Raw genomic sequence first — 19,414 nt, forward strand, 5'->3', positions numbered from 1 at the left:
GTGCTCTTATCTGTTGTGTAGGACCCTTCGGCTCAGAGGTACTGCAGTTCCCAAATGACGCCATAATGCTGCTTGGCATGGCTTGGTTGTGCCCCTTGGAGCAGGCATGTCAAACTACCATCGCTACCATTGGTGGGCGGCTTCGACTGCCATACGTGCGTCAGCGTGCTGCACTGTAACAAATATTATACAAAGTTACTGTAGCTTTCTTTCCAATACTGAGAAATTTTAAAAAGTGTAGCACTTAAAGTTTAAAGAAAAGCAATTTATTTCCATACAATCTCCGTACAATTCGAGTCTTAGCCTCTTAGCCAGGTCCTTATATGGGAGTCTTCAGTCCGAGATCCATTTCTTTTGTCCCGACACTTGGCACCTCGTCTTAGTGACCAGTTCGTCAATAGCAGGCTGCAAATCTTTCATGAGGGTTGACAGGCGCTCTGAACATAGACGGCACTCTCGATGCCAACTTACGGATCTGCACGTACGAGGGTGGCAGGTAAGCATACAAGCCTGGCACACCAGCTTCGCTGTATTTTGCCGTCAGAATCGAATCTGACTGCAGTTCAATCAGTTCCGTTTGGATATTCTCAACGTTGTAAGAGAACAGCGCAAAGTCCTGTTTGTGTGAACTGAAATCACAAAAACGCTCACTGAATTCACTGCTCAGTAATTCAAGTTGGAAAACGAATCAAATTTGAATTTTACTAAGTTTATATTGTAAGATAAGGCGATATGCAAAAAGCCCCCTGACCTGCACTAATTTTACAAATAAACAACGCGGTGACTTCTCACGTCCACTTCAGATCTTCAGCTGTTGTCTGCACTAACTGTTCGTTACAATACTAGCACAAAATTATATAAAAAAAAGTGAAAATATTACTACTTGTGATGGTCAGTTCTGCCCGGTGGCCAGTCTCAGCAGCCTAGCCAGTAGTGTAGCCTAACAGGGGCGGCTCTAGACTTGTGGTGGCCCCTTCGCACGGCGGATGGCCACGTCCATTACGGACACTGCACAGCCGCCTGGTGCTCGTGACACGCGGCTATATGTGCGTGTCTGTAACTTGAAAACCATTCTCATTACGCCAGAACGTTATCATACTACGTATAGTTTACTGCTCCGACTCGAGCGACATTCGTAAATACAGCGTACTAATTTACAAGAAACACAATGTTTTTCGGCCCCATTACCGTCAGCTGTGTCGTTATTTTCTCTCTGTTTTATATTCAATATACATTGGCGTGGCGGCCCTGTACAGGCGCACAGTTTGCTCAAGCCTAAGGCCGACCCTGCTGCCCGCTGCTGCAGCCTAGCACTTCAGTTGTGACGTCAAGGCTCGTGGCTATACTGTACCAGCAGATGACGTTTCCGGTGCCGTAATGCCGAGAGAAAACACGCAACAGTCAGAAGTAAGAAAAGTCAATAAGTAACGCCGAAGATGCAGAATGACTCGGTCACAGTAATCATTTTGTACAAGTTTAGTGCCAACTAGGATCTGTCATGCGGGCCGCGTGTTTGACATGCCTACCCTAGAGGATGTGGTGAGAGGGGGGGGATAGGCAGCTGAAGGACATGGAGACCCCGGGGTGGCACACGTGTTGGTTGATGAGCTGGTGAGGCTTTACAGTTGGCACCACCAGTGATGATCCCAGGCCAGCTGATCCACATAATTGACAGCCAACCCTCCCTGTGTAATGGTGGGCCCCCCCCAGCACGGTGTACGATTGTATCGATGACTGAATGCAGTGTTACCTTCTGCTCAGCTGGTGCCACTCACGTTGAATCCACTGGCATTCATGATGTAGGCCATTTGTCAGAGGGGGCACCAGTGAACAATTTATTAAAAGTAGAATAACATTATTAAAGGGGCAAAATAGGGAAGCCTAGTCCTACACAAAGGACACTCCGGAAGACGGAGTCCCAGATCTTTGTTAAGTCAGAGGACCCCAAACAAGCACAGTGGCACATCACGTGGCTATGAAGACCAGTTCAAGGACACTTGAGATGACGTCACCTCATTAATATGCATCATTCGAGGCATCTCCAGACCATCAGAATTCTTCCATAGACTCCGGTGGTCCAACATGATGCTGAAGTGACGGAGGACATCCACAGCCGTGAGCTCCTTTCCCTCTCGCCCAGCCCTACGAGACCACTAAACGCGGACGTCGTCTTCATTTTGTAGACGGATGAAGCTCTGGACGTGCGGATGGACCCCCTAACAATTCCTGAGGGTGGGACCTTCCCCCAGCCCCCATTCAAGGCTCACTTCACATCAGCAAAAGCTTCTCATGTTTGAGGTTGGTTTTTGGTTTTAACTGGTCAGAACAGTGCTAAGCCACACCTCCAGTCCTGTTTGATTGGTTGGACTGCAGGTCTGCTCACTCCCACCTCACCTCACCTGAAGCTCTGAATGACTTGTACCAACTTCTCCAGGGGGTCCCACACCCACATTAGTACCCCCCCCTTGAGGTTGTTTGCTGGCAGGTGGCACCTGCCTTCATGCATTCGTTGGCCACATCCAGCCAGGGTGGATGCCACAGTCACAAATCTTGGATTCAGTTTGCAGGTCATGTGACTCATTGTGGGCACTTTCGGGGGCAGTGCCCACCACGCTGGAGATGAACCCACAAGGAGGAGGCCACAGCAGAGGTGCAAAAATACTTTTATTACTGTTGAGGTTATAAGAAGTTGAACTTTTGTATTTACATGATAAAAATGATGCCATGTGGGCATCACAAGCATCTAACAGAAACAATACAATCGGGAAATTATCGTAATAAATACTGCAGCGCCAGGACTTGAAAATCACAAAGAACGCTAAATGAAGGGGCGGCACAACACACAAGCGCTCTGCCATACTCGTGGGCAGCGGAAGAACTCTGACTTTTAAAGTGGCTCCAAAGACGGACCACCGCACCACCTGGCATAACCGCTGAAGCAAAGGCATCGCATAAAAGGGAAAGCTGAAAGCAGAGGCGGGCACGTCCTCCTTTCAAGAGCCACCAGTGGTGCCCCCTTTGCAGTGCCAGGCTTGGCCTCATCTCGTTTGACACTCTGAGTTGTGCCAACACAACTGGTATTCAAAGTAAAAATGATGTGGTTGGCATGGTGTGGGGCCTTGAGGCTAGGGTCACCCACATGACCTTTACAGACGATGGCGAGGGACGGGCTGCCAGCCGTTTTCTTCACCAAATAGAGGACAGCGGTGACCCAGAGGGCTGCTGACCCGGACGCCTGCCCACAGTGGATGCCACTTAGCTGCCGTTTCATTTAAATTGTAGAAAATACGACGGGAGCAGAAACCGTGAGAACGACTGCTGGCACCACTTTAGGACACTGGGGGTGCCGCCCCACCGCAGCCGTGTCACTCCAGGGTGAGACGAGGAAAACACAAAAGGTGGGCTGCAGTGGACCCTGCGTCATGTACAGCAAAAGCTCAAAACAGACAACAGGCAGCAGGGAGACCCCCGTCCGCCCCAGTGCTGCCCACCCTTACTCCTGTCATGGCCGGCCATTGGAATTCCTGCTGCATTTCCACCACCAGCCGGAAAAATCAGCCAACCCACCGCTCATCAACCCCCGGTGATGGAGCCCATCGCCATGGCAAGGCTAACATCGACCACCGATCCTCCAGATTTAACCCGATGCCCTCCTGGGCCACACACCAAGACCAACGAGACAAAGTGACTGCCCCACCCCCTCCTGTGCGATACAGTGCCAATGGGTCAACATGGCCTCTGGCAGGACTGCCAAAGGCGCCAACAGAGATGAGACAAAGGACTTTGTCACCCATCAAGGGGACGGAGACCCTCACACTGCCACTGGCCCTGGATGGTATGAAAGAACAACAGGTGGCAGGGTTGGACAGCCAGAGGGCAGCACACTGACCTGGAAGGGGGGCTCCACCAAGGAAGAAGGGCACATGTGTCGATTTCACTGTAACAAAACAGGCTGGCTGCTGCCCACCATCGCCCTCAGCTTGCCACTTTGAGCAGCACCGACCGGTCAGATATATTGGGGGTCTTTCTGTGATGTCACCCGACTCTCAAAAAAGAAAAACCCACCCTGCAAAGTGACACCCACCCACCGCCATCACATGACCGGTCACTATACACCCACGGGCGGGTACAAATGGGGCACTAGATGGCACAAACGCTACCACAATTAAAAAACCTCCTTTTAGCACCCCTGAAGTTCCTTCACACGGACCCCCCTGGCACCAGGCGCTGCGCTGCAGGATGTTCTTTTAAAATCAAATTTCAGCGATAAAACAAATTTTACTTCCAGCAGTACATAAAAAAAGCAACCAAGGGCCGCTGGTAGAGGTGCCCCCCGACCCCATCGCCCCCCACACGAGGGTCTCCTCAGAAACTCCAAGTCACAAATGAGAATCCAGACAGAAGCCAAAACGCCTGCCACGTGTCAGCAGTCACTTTAAGGGCCATGCTGGGCATCTGCAGAACAAAAGGCAGGCTGACGGGTGCCAGCCTCCAGAACGCCAGCCTACTGCACGCTTGAGGAGCAAGGCGGGCAGACACGCCAGTCCTGTGTGGCACTTGGTGACCTCAGACCTTCTTGGAGTCCATGGCTTCAAACAGCTTCAGGCGCTCCTGCACCGTCAGGCCCTCCTTTAAGCTCTGCAAAGAAAAGGAGACACGTGATGAGCCCAGGACCCCCGGGGGGCCGCTAAGATGCTGCCTAGGCCTGCCACCCGACTGGTACCAACAAAGTGCTCAATCATGCCATGCTGCTCTTCCTCTGCAATGAGAGGAAGTGTGTGTCCTGGCAAAATGCCCGGTGAACGAGGGAGGGTTAGGAGAGGGCACGGTGGCAAACCTACAGCAGTAGTAACAGCAGCACATCGCAGGTGGGCACACAGGTTAGTGGGTCATGCTGCAGAGAATTAAATTACCACAAGGGGGCAGCAGTGAGTCCAGGAGAGCTGGGACTGGCACAGGGCACAGCAGCAGCTCCCCACGGACAGAAGAGGCTGGCAGACTCGTTTAAAGGACGTGATGGGTACCCCCAAAAAACTCAACTGGCCCTCAAACCCCCCACCCAAGGCAACCACGTCAGCTTTCTGGGAATCGAGCTCACTTGCTAAAAAGACCCCCCTAACATTCACGTGTGTTATGGGGAGGCTGGCACAAGGCAGACACCCCACCCACAGTGCTGTGAAAAAGTATTTGCCCCCCGGTCCTAATCTCACATTTCACACAATGAATGACAGAGCGGGGGACCTCAGGGAATCCACAGGACACGTTGTAAGGCCACCATGTGAACGTGTCAAGACCTGGCGCGGTACTCACAGCCTTTCACGTGGCCCACTCTGTGGTGGGCTTTACCCGGCCCCTCCACAACCTCACAGCCAGTTTGTCAGTCGGTCAACTCGACAAGTCCATTTTCTCTCTCTGTCATTATTCCAGGAGGATCATGCGGGGGGGCTTCTCTTCTTTAACGTTTCCTCTATGAAGCCCCCCCTTCTTCTCGGGCGGCCCAAATGCTGAGGCTCCAGAGGCGTGCGCTTCTTTGGCTGTCCTCCTGGGACCATCGGAGATGCTGTGCCTCTGAGCACATTTTGGCAGGGTCTGCCTTTCCTGGGGGGCAATTACCTTTTCACATAGACAATGCAGGTGTCCCCTTTGTCTCTCATTGCATTCGTCTAAAGATCTGAAGTCACTCGTTGTGACACACCGACTGCACGCGGCGGACCTCCGCATCGGCCATCACACAGGAAAGCCCACGGCCTGGTCAGCCAGCATCCTCCGATTGTGCCAGGCGGGCGCTGTGGTGGCCGTCCCTGCCCTTTTCCTGCCCTCCACACTAAACTTACTGTCAGGTCTGCCTGGGCCTCTCCAGACAGCGAAGGCAGCACAAGAAAAAAATAAAAGAAAAAAGGTCAGCGTGAGGCGGCAGGAGGCACAGCAAGGTGGAGGTGGGCATGCAGGAGGTGACATGCGGTGGGTGGCGCGTTACCTACATCAGCGAGAACCCATCAGGTGCCAGTCAGCTGTCCCATGAGACCTGCTCAGTAACGGACTGTCGGAGCAAAAGGTGCAAGTCAGCAGAGAGCAAAATGAGCAGAGCCCCTTGGGGTGGGCACATGAAATGAGCCTCAAGGACCCCACAGTGAGGCTGGAGGGGAGTCGGCACACAGAGGGTCACATGTGCAGACGACAAGTCGAGGGTGGCCTCTGGGGACAGCAAGGAGCCCACTGGGACACAACCCCTCAAACCTGCTGGGGACAGGAAAGCTGGAGATGGCAGAAAAGGAAGACAGAAAGGGGCAAAGGGTGGCAGTGGAAACCCACCTTGGACCTCGAGCTTCTCGTCTGGCGGCTGACACTCGCCCGCTCCTTCTTGAGGAAGTCCGGGTTGCTCTTTGACTTCATGATGTCTGTGAGAGGAAAAGAGAAAACACCTGAGTGGCAGCGGGCAGCGGGAGGTGTGGGCGAGGCGGCCTTTGAAGTCACATGAGTAACCCCCCCCCCACCAGCAAAGCCAGCCAGGGACCACTAGCGTCACCGTCACCACCAACTCAAGACAGCCGTGAGGTGGCAACGTTCAGTCCGTCTGTGGTGCCTCGGGATGTGATGCAGTGCCCAATCGCTAAGGCCCATCACAGGAGGCGAAGCGACTCGCTAGTCATTTAATGACTTGGGGGTCCTGTTGCTTATTAATGACCAACTAAACAAACACACGGAGAGTGGGCAGGACAGCTGGACGGTCTGAAGACCCCATCCTGACGTGGCCAGCGCCGGACGCTGTGACTAAAGACCCCATCTTCAGTGCACCTCCCTTAGTCTCCACCAGAGGTCCCTAAAGGTCCACCTTCTGACCCCAATGCCACACAGAGCAGGCCACGTTCCTCAGTGTGGGCGCTGCCCAAACCCCCTTGCCCCAGTACATTCTGTATGGAGATGACCAGAAACTGCCCAAAGGCCTGCTGTGGTGCCACTCGTGCCACATGCGGACTGAGCCAGCAGATTTTGACTCGCTCAAACCTAAAAGTGAGTTAGCATCTGTAACCAGGTTGTTGGCAGGACGAGGATGCCAGGTGAACGTAGAGACCCCCCACATTTGGCAGTAGAGAAAGCTGAATGTGCATTTCTGTGGTAAGCTAATCCGTGCTGCTCTCCACCACACCCTGCATTTTGATTAGAAATTGTGCCCCCTTGAGAACTTTATTGAGGGAGTACAACACCTGGAGGGGCCGTGCCCAGCTATGTCACGTTAGGGTCCTGAAGTTCAACGTTCTGTAAACAGCTTGCCACCAACAATTAAAAATCTTCATCACAATATGAAGCGGAGCGCGATGCCCATCCGAAATCTAAACACAGGTGGTCCCCCACAGCCTCGGGACCACCGACATTGAGGCCACAAGATTTACGAGTTCCGCCATGACAGCCGCGCCTTCACACATTTCACTCATTTTCAATCATCTCCTGCAGCGGCGCCCACGTGTGTGTGTGTGTGTGTGGCATAGAGAGAGGGTGGCACGACTCTTACCGTATCCAGACATGGCACCACCGCCCCCCGCTGTGTCCCCCACAGCCTCAGTTGCTATGACCAGCTGCTCCTTCAACTTGCTGATGTCACAGTCGGCCTTCGCCTTGACGATGCTCAGCTCGGTGTAGATGTCTTTGTATTTATCAGTCGCGTACTTCTTATCCTGTAGTGAAGAAAAATGGGGGACAGAAACACCAATCAGTGACCACAATTATAACCCAATGACCACCCCAAAAAGTTACAGCTGTTGCATCAAATGCCCACCATGCTGCCCACGCAGTGCTCTCCACCCACCTCTGACGACGGCTTCGGGCAGCACTTCACCTGATGATTGGACAATCGGCACCACCCAAGTGATTGTGGGTGCCAACTTAGAGCCAGTGCCACCCCTGCATACTGTGAAATGACCAGCTGGCAGGAGGTTAATGTGAAAGGCTGAAACGCTAGCAGGAAACGAGGACCCAACAGTGCAGTGTATCACTGGCATCACCGGCGTGCCCTGGCACTGAACCTGGGGCATAATGGTCAATAGGGGTCTAAAGCAGCGGATGGCACACTCACCTCAACTCTGGACAACAGCCAAGCAGAGATGTGCTGTCCAGCTCAGCAAACCCCAGAATGCCAAGGGGAGCTGGAAAGCCTCACAAAAGTCACACAAGGCAGCAGGTCAGGTGTGCCAGTTTGGGGACAGTGGGAGGCCTCCAATATCTAAACGTCACCTCTGACTTTGGACGCTTGCTCATTGCCCTCTCACATGCTCAGTCCACGAAATGGTGGCACTGGCACCACGGTGACAGCTCGAGAGCCACCCTTATGGACGGCCACACGTGACTCTGGCACGTCACCCAGTCTTTTGTTGGTATCAAACACTTTGAGACCAGAGGACCACACAATCAAAATGTTTCGGGGTCTCGTTTTGGCAGTACCACCACACAATGAAGTACCTTGTGCAATGGATGTGTGGCATAACATTCAGGGGCAAGTTGGCATGGGAGTCCAAGAGAGAACGTCACTGTACGGTGCACACCCAACAAGCAGCTCTCTCTCCTGCACCCACAGCCACCAGGCCAGGATCAGTGGTCACCAACGGTGCGCGTGTGACGGTCCACTGTCACAGGCACAGCCAAATATGAAGATGCTGCCTGTACACGGGCGAGGGTGGCACGGGGTGTGGTCAGACTGGACTTTCAGAAGTCACATGGTGCAGCCCCTCACGGCCCGAGGAGGAGACCCCCACTCACCTTCAGGGCGGTCTGCAGCTCGTCTTTCAGCGAATGGATCTCTTGCTTCAGGTATTGGATTTCGGACTCCTTGACCCGCAATAAAACCTAAAAAACATTAAAAACAAAAACCTCCTCAGCCAAAGACCTCCAGGTGTGGTGGACTGGGGGGCCGGTGCCACCAAGCCAAAGGCAGCGCCACGTGAGCGGACACAGTGGGCACAAAGGACAAGACAGAAATCAAAAGGACTACAAGTACGAGGCGGCAGGATTCGGGCATCACCTCCAGCTCATACGCGTCCTTCCCCTGCGTCAGAGGAACGTCGCCACCCTCGCCAGTGATGCAGGAACGCAGGCGGGTGATCTCCGCTGCCAGCCGGGTGTTCAGCTCCTACAACGTAAAATAGGAGACAGGGTCAATCGATAAAAAAAAGTGCTTCCCTGGCCCCGATTAGTGACGGGCACAGTGGAGGACCCCAGTGGAGTCAGCAAGCCCCTCTTCAGGGGGAGCACAGCAAACTGCTGAAGCCTGAACGTCACAAGGATTAGGATCTGAGTGACGTTAGCCGAGTCTGAACGCATACAAGGAATGGCACGCCAAGTGTACGGTGGTGACCGGAGTCTGGAGAAGGACCCCCGTGTTGGCGCCCACAGAGTCTGCTGCTTCGGTGCCGTTGGGTCTTCTGTGTCAGACGTTTGTTTCTGTGGTGCACTGAAGCAGAACGACGAGCAGTTCAGGAGGTTTGATGGACAATCACATGACGTTTATGTGGCACAGAGTTGGCACCACGTGAGGTCGATGATCTTCAGAAATCAAAGGAAACGGACCCACCTGTGATCATCAGACTACGTCACGTAACAATAAAGACGTCGCTCGACTTCCGTGTAGAAAATGACCTGGACGGTGCCAAGGCCCCCTTCCCTGATAGTTGGCCTCCAGAGATTTCCGGTACCATCTAGAAGGTTTGTGCCCATTTCCCTGTTTGTTGTCACTCTTGGATGTCTGCAGGGTTGATTTGTCCCAGTCAGACAGATCAGCCCTCGTTGTCCTCGTTGCCCGCCTGCCAGTCAGCTTATTGCTTTTCACCTTTCATTTGTGTGTTGTGGGTGCCTGTCCTGCAGGAGGACCCCCGATCTTCAGGTAAGCCCCTCCTATTTCTCAGATTCCACCGCTCCCCGAGTACATTCAAGACCCCCAGCGGCTCTACGTCTTCATGACCCTGCAGAGCTCCTCCTTGTTGCTGGTCCACAGAACGTTTACCCAGAAGGATTTTGGTTTTTATACACTTGGGGGTCTCCACAAAGCTCTTCTGTGCTCAGCGTGTGACGTATGGGACCTCAGCTTCAGCCCCCGATTAGACCACTCAGGTCACCTTTCAGCTGTCTGATGTGGCGTCTGCACCAGCCTCACACTTGGTGGTCCGATGAGCGGCACAGAACTGCAGAAACAGCAATGCCAAGGACTGTGGAGGTGACCATGTCTTTCTGATGGTCTGCTACAGCTCTCGGTGGTCCTCAGCACTGTCAATGATGAAGGGGACGTAAAAGGGACCGTGGAGTGTTAGGGATGGTCCACTTAGTCATCCCTGTCATGGCGGTCCTGCTAATTTACAGCCGACAGACTTCACTACAATAAGAATGGACTTCTTCTAATGAAATAGATTTGAGTCGTTCACATGGGCACCACACGCCATGCCCTGTTACCGTCTGCACACAGGTGCCCACACACCGGTGCCCACACACCAGACCCCCGTTATCAGAACCCGACAGGAGACCAGTGATGTTGGCCACAGCAACCCCGAGATGTGAAAGGACCAATCCGGCCAGCCAGCCAGCCAGCTAGCTTACGCCCCTGAGAATTCTGGGAACATCTCCTGTGACCGTTGACACGCCAGACTTGGCTGGACCTTCAGACTGACACACAACTGGGCAAAGTCAAGCCTTCCTTTAGCCCTCCCACTTGATGCCAATCTTAGGCAGCACAGAAGTACCTGATTATGGGCATTGAGCTCCTGGTTCTCCCGCTGGCACTGCTGGAGGGCCTGCCTCTCGGCCTCCAGGGCCTGTGCCAAGTGGGCGTTCTCCAGGCACTTCTGAGAGTACTGCTCCGACAAGACCTCCAGCTCCCGGTACAGCGACTGCAGCTCCTCCCTGAAAGGCAACAACAGCAAAGGGCCGCTCAACGTCTAGCGTGCAGTGGCATCGGGGCATCGGACAGCCCCCTCGCAGAACTTACTGGTACTGCCTCCTCAGCTCCTCTATGTCTGCACTCATGCCAGTGATCTGACAGCGTTGGCTCTTCTCCAGTTCCACACGGTGGGCATTCTTCATCGCTTCAATGGCTGCCAGAATAAAAGAAAAGCAGATGAATGTGACAGGTCTGTGTGGCCGTGCCAGCCTGGAGCCTCAAGCTGCTCAAAAGCAGACGTCGAGACCAAAACACGTGCCACGAATCCCATGGTTTTGGGTGGCATCAATCATGGCATACTGGAAAAGACACTGGAGTCCCTTTAACTCTTATTTCTCCAAACAGCACACAAAGCGCCAGTTTTTGATGTAAAACGTCTGTCGCTGCGTGCAGTGCCTCAATTCGGCATGAGGGTGGCATCAGCTGATGCCAGTACCGCACTTTCGTTTTAATTCTCCATCTGTAGACCACCTGCACCAAAACTGGAGTCCAACAAGTCAGAGTCCAATTCAAAAGAAGGACGTCACCACCAGATGCCACCCTACTCGCACACATGCGGGGGATCTGACATTCCGCTTGGCAAGGAGGGTCAAAGGGGGTGGGTTTTATTGCAACTGTCAGCGTTCACAGCTGATTGTCACCTTCTACCCATGGAGGTCGCCTTTAGTCAGAGTTAAGTTGGCATCGAGTGCCCGTGACAGACAGACAGACAGACAATGATGGCACAAGTGACTTACTTACCAGCAATAGTGGCGGCCGTCTCCTCGGCCAGCAGTCGCTCCTTCTCCTCCAGCAGCTTGTCCAGCTCCCTCTGGTGCTGCCTTTGGATGTCCCCAATGACCTTCTGGTGGGTCTCCTCCATGGCGGCGAAGCCCCTCTCGCAGGTCGCCTACAAGGCAGGGGGACATCGTCATCAGCAGCCCTGGTGCCACCCTCACGCCGACGGCTTCAGCTCCGTTTGTATTCCCGCTCCTTTTTGTGGGTTGCTTATTGCCGTTTAGAGTGGAAAAGGCTCAGCGGGTCCAGAAACGAGACCGGAATTTAAAAAAGGACCACCAGTATGAGAGCCGAGCACCGCTGCCCACCTAAGCTGCTGACTGCGGCAACGTTTAAAGTTTTTGTCAGCAGAAGCCGATCGTGGCACACACTTGTCACGCCACTGATGCCACTGATTCGTCTCATTAGTACCATCTGGCCAGTCACAGGCTGCCAATTCATAAAGAAGTGAGGCTCTGGCACCTCAGCCCGGGTTCAAGCCTTGAGCCCGATGCCTGCTAAGTCGGCTAACGTCCCGTAACTGTCCCAGCATCAGAGTGCACTGCCAAGGTAACATGGCCCCCTGCTGCCCGGGATAAGCCGATGAAGAGAGCAGCAGATTCACTAAAATGTCAGCAAGTTTCTCCAGCCTGGGCAAACCAAACTCTAGTGGACTGGCAGGAGGTGCCATGTGCTGTGCCCTAACCCCTTGCTGTACATGCTACCCTCATACAGGCCTTGCCAGGAGCTGGAAGTCTGACGTGAGGTTCACCCAAACTCAAGGAGACCTCTTTATGGTGGGTGAACTCCCCTTTAATGCCTCAGGCCTCCCCCGATTATGCCAGGGTGGCAGTCACCGGTATGTCATGGCACTGCATTTATCAGCCTCTGGACCTGTGCTGCAGTGCCAACAGCATAGCCATCATTTAAAGCACCTGTGCTGGCATGGGCCACAATGCTTTGGGGTGCCAAGATGGTCACGTGTGCTTAATGTAGTGAGGGTTTAACATAACTGTGTGCCCACTAGGTGAGGTGGTGGATGGAGTGGCATGGGGGAATCTGTGTGTAAAATGTGGATTTACTTACAGTTGGTCACAGTAACTGAGGGGTTTAGGGCATCACACACCAAGGGGTAGGGGTAGGAGACCACTGAGGTAGAACTACAACTCTCCTGTACTGGCACCTGGCAACAATTCTGGGAAAGGACACAGAGGATGTGCTCTGGTCAGATGAAGGAACGTGCAAGTGGAGGGGAGACACGAGCTACCCAAGAGCTGCAGTGGCCACAACTCGGGTCACCCTTGCCATCCTGGTCTGTCACGGTGATCTTTATGACAGTGTGACATCACAGATTATGTCAAGCATCAGCGGGCACAGCCTTGTGTGCTACTTCACTCCCACCAAAAAGATACACGTGTGACAGGGCTATGTGGCCACAGGCCCCGTAACGGACCATGCCAAGCAAGAGGGCAGTGTGCCGCCACCAAGTTAAAACAGTACTAGACTGGGGAGTACCAGACCAGCAACGTCATTACTGACAGATTACATGTAAATGAAGACTGCAGAATCAAGCGCCTGGCACTTTCAGCCAACTGAGGGGCATTAAGAGGAAGATGACACACTGCTCAAAGCGTGGCATAGGTGACAAGGCTATCCTGGAGCAGAACGACCAACTGCTGGACCAAAACAAGTGCACTACGGCTGGTGATACGTTGGGGGGCAGCATCACATGACCTGCGGGTGACCCATGCCAGCTGGACCCTCACGGCCACTGCTTCTTCATCAAAGGACACTTTATGACAATAAGCAGACCAGAAAAAGTAAAAAGAAATCAAACAGACCAATACAAACATTAGGAATGATTTACACTACTGGCACTACCAGCCTGGTGTGTCCTCTGGGGGGTTCGGTCCCCAAAAAACCAACACCAGACAACGCTAAACAGGAAGCAGCCATGTGTTTGCGCCAGCCAGATAAAGCGTCCTAGCATGTTAGTCTATGCACATCATCATCATCGTCATCATCAGCCATATTAGTGTGTGCAGACACATACGAGAAGTGCAGGCAGCGACTCCGACGTCAATCCGTCCTCGCGGAGGTGCAGTCCATGCATGCAGCAGAAGGAAACATGCAGGCAGGGCGAGTCCGATAGTGCCACACAGACTGGGCGTCCATCATCGCTCAATTTGGACACAACGTGCCGGGCTGATCCCTCTCAACCTAACAGAATTGCAGGCGTCGGAGAAGCTCGTGTACGGCATCACACACAATTCATGCCACGTTATCGGGCACCAGGTGCTCTTCTCATTCAGAATCAAGCGCCGGCACGACTGAGGTGGAGGACGACGGATGAGCTCGCCGGGCTGAATGGCCTGTTCGTGTCGTGTGACACCCTGCATCGACTGGGTCCTGTGGGTCACGGGCACCAGAAAGGAGAGCGGCGCCTCCTACCCTGAACACTCGCTCGCCTGCTTGCTCTCAGAGGGAACAGAAGGAGGAGGTCTGTTCATGGAGGAACACGTCTGATTGGCTCAGGTGAGCTCCGCCCTCCCGCCTAAACGATTACAAGGCCTGGGATGGGAGAACAATGGAGTGGCTGTCACCGAGGACAATGACGGGTGAGAGAGGAGACCAGGAAGACGGGCAGAACCAATCAGACGACGACGATGACGATGAACCTTCAGGACTTCATCAGGACTGAGCAGTCAAACGGGAGAGGACGACTCCGGAGAAGGTTTGAATTCTTCAGTGTGCGTACAAAAGAGAGTGTGAGTGTGAGTGTGAGTGAGTATGAGTGAGTGAGTGTGAGTGCTGTACACGTGTCCAGAGATGCACCTTTGTACACACACTCTCACAACGAGCAGGACGTCTGGCAAACACAAACGGAAACCCAGGAGCTGCCAAGGGATTCCAGTCACTGCTTCTCTTTCAGACTCGACTGTGACGTCGTCGCTCATCACTCCGGCTATTTCCAGAGCTGACAAAATCTTTGGTGGGGGGTGGTCTGCAGGTGGGCACGCACACAGGGGTCCGCTGAATTGTCCAGTCAGTAATAAGAGCTGGGACTGGTCTGACTGGTCTGGAGGAGGAGGTTTCAGGTTCCAAAAAGGAGTTTAGTTCAAAAGGCTTTGTGTCTGTCTGTCTGTCTGCTTGTTTATTTGTTTGTCTGTGTGTCTGTTCATTTGTGTCTCTTTGTTTATTTGTCTGTTTGTCTGTCTGACTGTTTGTTTATGTCTGTCTGTCTGTTTATGTCTGTCTGTTTATTTGTTTGTTTGTCTGTCTGTTTATTTGTCTGTTTATTTTTTGTCTGTTTATTTATTTGTTTATTTGTCTGTCTGTCTGTTTGTTTATTTGTCTGTCTGTCTGTTTATTTATTTGTCTGTCTGTTTGTTTATTTGTCTGTCTGTTTGTTTGTTTATTTGTCTGTCTGTTTGTTTGTCTGTCTGTTTATTTATCTGTCTGTTTTTTGTTTGTTTATGTGTTTGTTTATGTGTTTATTTATTTGTTTATTTATTTGTCTGTTTGTCTGTCTGTCTGTCTGTCTGTTTTTGGGTTCATCAGCAGGGACAGCCCTGAGACGAAGTGCTGTGGCCAACAAGAGTGAGGAAGGAGCCAGCACTTGGCACTACTCTACAGCGTGATGGGGTGAGGAAGAGTGGCACATCACAAGAAAGAGGAGAGACGAAGCTGCAATGACCGCGGCCGAGTCGGGGGGCCTCAGGGGGTCTAACTGTGAGAAGCTACAGCTGACAGTTAAGAGGGGCGTCAAATTTCAGTGATTAAAAGAAGGTGGGATTGCTGGGCTCAGCACGATGAGGAACATCACAGTGAAGACGACAGCAGGAATTCAAAGGAGGACGGAGACGACGGAGACAACGGAGACGACGGCCAACGTCTGCGCCCTCCTCTGATCCCCTCGACGGGCCTCGGTCATTGCAGCCTAACAAAGAGAGAATTTTAAAAAGAAAGTCAAGACGGGTAACCTTGAGCTTCTCAAAGTCTTTCTGGTATCTGTCCCTCAGGCCAATGAGGTCCCCTTCCAGGTGCTTGTGCTCCACCAGCTCGCCCTTCATGACATCCCGCTGGGTCTCCAGCTCTAGAATGCGCTCCTTCAAGACGGCCATGGCATCCAAGTCCCTCTCCTCGTCACAGCTGGGACGGCGGGAGACTTCAGGTGGGGGACTGCGGAGCTGCTCGGCCCTCTGCCTCTCCAGACTCTGTTGCAGCGCCGCGATGGTTTGAGTGTAATGGCCGTGCAGTCGGCGCATTTCTTCTTCGTGGATCTTCTGGAGCTCCAATATGCGCCGGTGCAGGTCATCTTCCAACGTGCGGATGTCCTGTGTGTGCCGCTCCTCGGCCCGCTCCACGTCGCCTCGCATCTCCTCCAGCCTGCGCTGGCTCTCCACTTCTCCGACCGCTTGCTTCCGTTGAGCCTCCTGGAGCTCAGACCTGCACTGGCGCCTCAGCTCCTCCACGTCGAGGAGCTTCTGCTGCTGTCTGGAGATCTCAGCCAAGTGCTGGGAGGCCTCGGCTCTTAGAGCCTCATTTTCTTCTTTCAGACGGGCGAGAGCCGCCTCAAAGGCGCATCTCTCCGCCAGCAGGGCCTTGTCGTAGCGCTCCTGGATGGAGGCGATGTTCTTCACGTGCTCCTGGCACAGAACCTCCATGCTGCCATAAGCGTCCTCATCACGCTGGACTCTCAGCTTGCACGCTACATAGGCAATCTGGGCCTGAACGACGGCCTCTCGCACCAAGACGGACGAGCTTCTACAGAGAGCGTCAGCCGAGGAAGAGTCCCAAGCGAACATCGCCGGAGTAGAGCGGCAGGGAAACACCGACTCGACGTCGCGAGACAAAGGCTGCAGGAGCTGGGCCTCCCGTCTCAGGGCGGCGGCAAACCTCTCGCCACTGACTGAAGAAACACGGCCGCCATCCTGCCCGAGGTGCTTCTCCACAACCTCCAGCGCTAGGCTACGGGCCTCCTCCATTTGAATTTGCTCCACATAGGGGGCGAGTTCGGGTGGAGTGATGTCGGCCAAGAGACCCGCCTGGCCGACGGCTCCTCGGACCCCCTGGTGCCGGCGGCTCTTAGCCTTTCCGCTGGGCTCCTCCATCTGCCTTTGGTACGCGTGCTTGAGATGCTGCAGTCTGAGAGACGCTTCACTTGTGACGCGGGCCACACGGGCGGCACGGTCTGCCATCTGCTCTTCTAAAGTCCCACTCTGCGACTCGCCGTCTCGCTCGGCGTCTTCACATGGCACCTTCTCGCCCTCTGCCCACAAGTCCCTTTCCCAAACCAACTTGTGTGTTAAGACATCTGCATAGGCTGCGGCGGTCTGCTCGCTATTCTCAAACTTCCCGACTTCTTGCGAGATTTCACCAAAGCGATCCGGAGCACAACGTTCCACCGAGGCGGCCATTTTGTTCAGTAACAGTGCTTCAAAAGCCAACATTCTGGTCAAGACGTTAACCTTGTCCTCCGTGGGCACCGCACTGGCGGTGGTCTCCTCTAAAAATGCCCCCTGCTGCTTCAGGCACTTGGTGGCGTTCACCAGTTCGTCGTCGGCCTCTTGCAGCACACGGTGCAGTGTGCCAACCTCAACGCCCTGCCGACCCCCGAGCACCTGCTGGACCTTCTCCCGACTGGACTCCATCCAGGCGAGAGCTTCTTCACAGATCCCCTTGGCGACTCCCACTCGGCACCGGGCCTCTCGCAGGACTGCCGCGTGGGCGTCCATTTCTCCCTGCAGCTCGGCCTTCAGCCCGTCTATCTTGGACAGACTGGCGTCAAGCTGCTGGCGCAGCTCGTGCTCCGTTTCGGCCCAGTGGCTCCGCTGCTCCATTACCGAATCCAGCTGTCGGCTCTGCTCCTCCTCCACTTTCTGGGTTATTTCTTTCAGCTTCTCTTCCGTCACGTACAGTTTGTTCTCCAGGGAACGGATGATGGAGATGAACCTCCCAGGATCGCCTTCGGTTGAGGTCAACGGGCTCTTGTCTACCGCGGGCCCATCCTGGCTGGCGTCAGGAGATGCGCTACTGGCCACCGACTTGTCTCCCTCGTATTTCTGGCAGTAGATGCTAGCAAACCGTATCCTCTGTCTTTTACAGAATGCCGAGGCGTCGGGGTCACTTTCCGCTTCCGTTGGCGGCGAGGACTTCACGCCACCGTCGAGCTCGCTACAGGCGCCCGGTGCCCGCAGCTCGGCCAGCTGCCGCTCCAGCTCGCCAACACGCAACTCTGCCGCTTCGAGTTTACCTTCCCGGCCGTCCAGGTGGCTTACCAGCTCTTCCTTCGCCCGCAGCTTACTCTCCGTTTCCTCCAAGCTAGTCCCCAGCGCCGCCATTTTAACGAGAGCCTCATTGAGATCTCGCTCCTTCTTCTCCACCAGTCGCTCGTACATCACTTGGACTTCTCTGATCTCGTCCTCCTTCTCTCCGAGGACTTTACGCACCTTCTGGATCTCCTCGGACACTTTCTCATAGGAGTGCTCCAGGTTGTAGTAGTCCGTCTCCTCCGTCTTCAGCCGGGATCGCAGTTTGAGCGCCTCGGCGTCCGCCTCCGACAATTGATGGCTCAGTTCCTGGCACTTGCACTCAAGCTGATCCTTCTCCGTCTGCAGGTCTCGCACGTTCTGCGTGAGCTCTTGGATGCCCTCGTTTTTGATGAGCAGTTGCTCCTCCAGATGGTGGACAATCTCGCTGTACTCCAGAGTAGCAGTTCGCTTTTCCTTCTGCGTGTCTTCTCGCTGGCATTCGGCCTTCTGCAGCCGCTCCTCAAACTCCCGAACCTTCCCCTCCGCCTCGAGAAGACTGCGACTCAGCGCCTGCTGCTCCTTCTCGTGGCTCTCCTTCAGAAACTCGTAGGATTTCTGTCGCCGTTCCTCGTGCAGCGCGTGAGCCTCTTCCATGGCTGCCAGCTGCTCGGTGGCCCGAGTCAGCCGGTCCTGCAGCTTCAGGGCTTCTTTCTGGTAGTCTCTCTGCAAGGCCTGCTGTCTCTCCAGGTCCCGGAGAGCCTGGCTCTTCTCTAACAACATGGCCTCCACCTCCCTGAGCCTGGCCTCGCTGGCCTTCAGCTGAGACTGGAGGGCCTCCTCGTCGTGCTGCCACTCGCCGGCCTGCTCGTTCAACTTGTCGCGCTCGGCCTGAAGCTCCCGGCGCATCTTCCCGATGGTTTGCTCGCCGACATCGATTTCTGCCATGGCGTTGCCGAGCTTGTCCTGCAGCTTCTGAATGTCCAGCTCCCGCTGTCGGATGATCTCCTTGACTTGTCCGTAGTTTTGCTTCAAGGTCTGTACCTGCTGGTTTGTGAGGTCCTGGCGCTGGCGCTGGCAGTCCAGCTCTGTCTGGAGGTCTTGGTTTAATTTATGGAGTCTGTGCCAAGCACCCATCTGCGAGGCGGCAGTGGCGTCAGTCTTTAAGAGATGGATTAGACAGACAGACAGACAGACAGACAGGTTAGTAACACTCTTTGATTTCAAAAGCAGAGCGGCACATCTCTGACTGGACCAGAAACGAGCAGACAATACACACAAAAAAAAAAAAAAGAAAAGAAAAGAAGAATAAAGAAGGGAGCGGAGAAAACTTTCAGCTGTGCTTCGGCTTATTTAAAGTGTGTCAGTCAGGGGGAGCGGGCCCACTTACCAGCCGGTCACCAGTCATACGGGGTCAGTGCACCTGGCAGGACTGGCACTGAAGACACAGGAGCGGACGGACCTTAATGTCCACGACAGCCAATTTACA

General features: G+C 54.1%; 1 protein-coding gene across 1 annotated transcript in view; it reads right to left on the minus strand.

The window, feature by feature from the left end:
- Window positions 1-2,646: 2,646 nt before the first annotated feature.
- LOC120543365 (golgin subfamily A member 4-like) overlaps window positions 2,647-19,414 on the minus strand; it is a 34,894-nt gene continuing 18,126 nt past the window's right edge. The window contains exons 7-15 of the mRNA XM_039776401.1: window positions 15,658-19,086; window positions 11,660-11,807; window positions 10,967-11,072; window positions 10,722-10,881; window positions 9,014-9,121; window positions 8,752-8,838; window positions 7,511-7,673; window positions 6,313-6,398; window positions 2,647-4,638 (exon numbers count right to left, since the gene is read on the minus strand). Of these exons, the coding sequence (XP_039632335.1) occupies window positions 4,567-4,638; window positions 6,313-6,398; window positions 7,511-7,673; window positions 8,752-8,838; window positions 9,014-9,121; window positions 10,722-10,881; window positions 10,967-11,072; window positions 11,660-11,807; window positions 15,658-19,086 (4,359 nt within the window). The 3' untranslated portion in view covers window positions 2,647-4,566. The remainder of the gene's footprint in view (window positions 4,639-6,312; window positions 6,399-7,510; window positions 7,674-8,751; window positions 8,839-9,013; window positions 9,122-10,721; window positions 10,882-10,966; window positions 11,073-11,659; window positions 11,808-15,657; window positions 19,087-19,414) is intronic.

This window comes from Polypterus senegalus, chromosome 13, assembly GCF_016835505.1.
Source record: "Polypterus senegalus isolate Bchr_013 chromosome 13, ASM1683550v1, whole genome shotgun sequence".
NCBI classification, from domain to species: Eukaryota; Metazoa; Chordata; class Cladistia; order Polypteriformes; family Polypteridae; genus Polypterus; species Polypterus senegalus.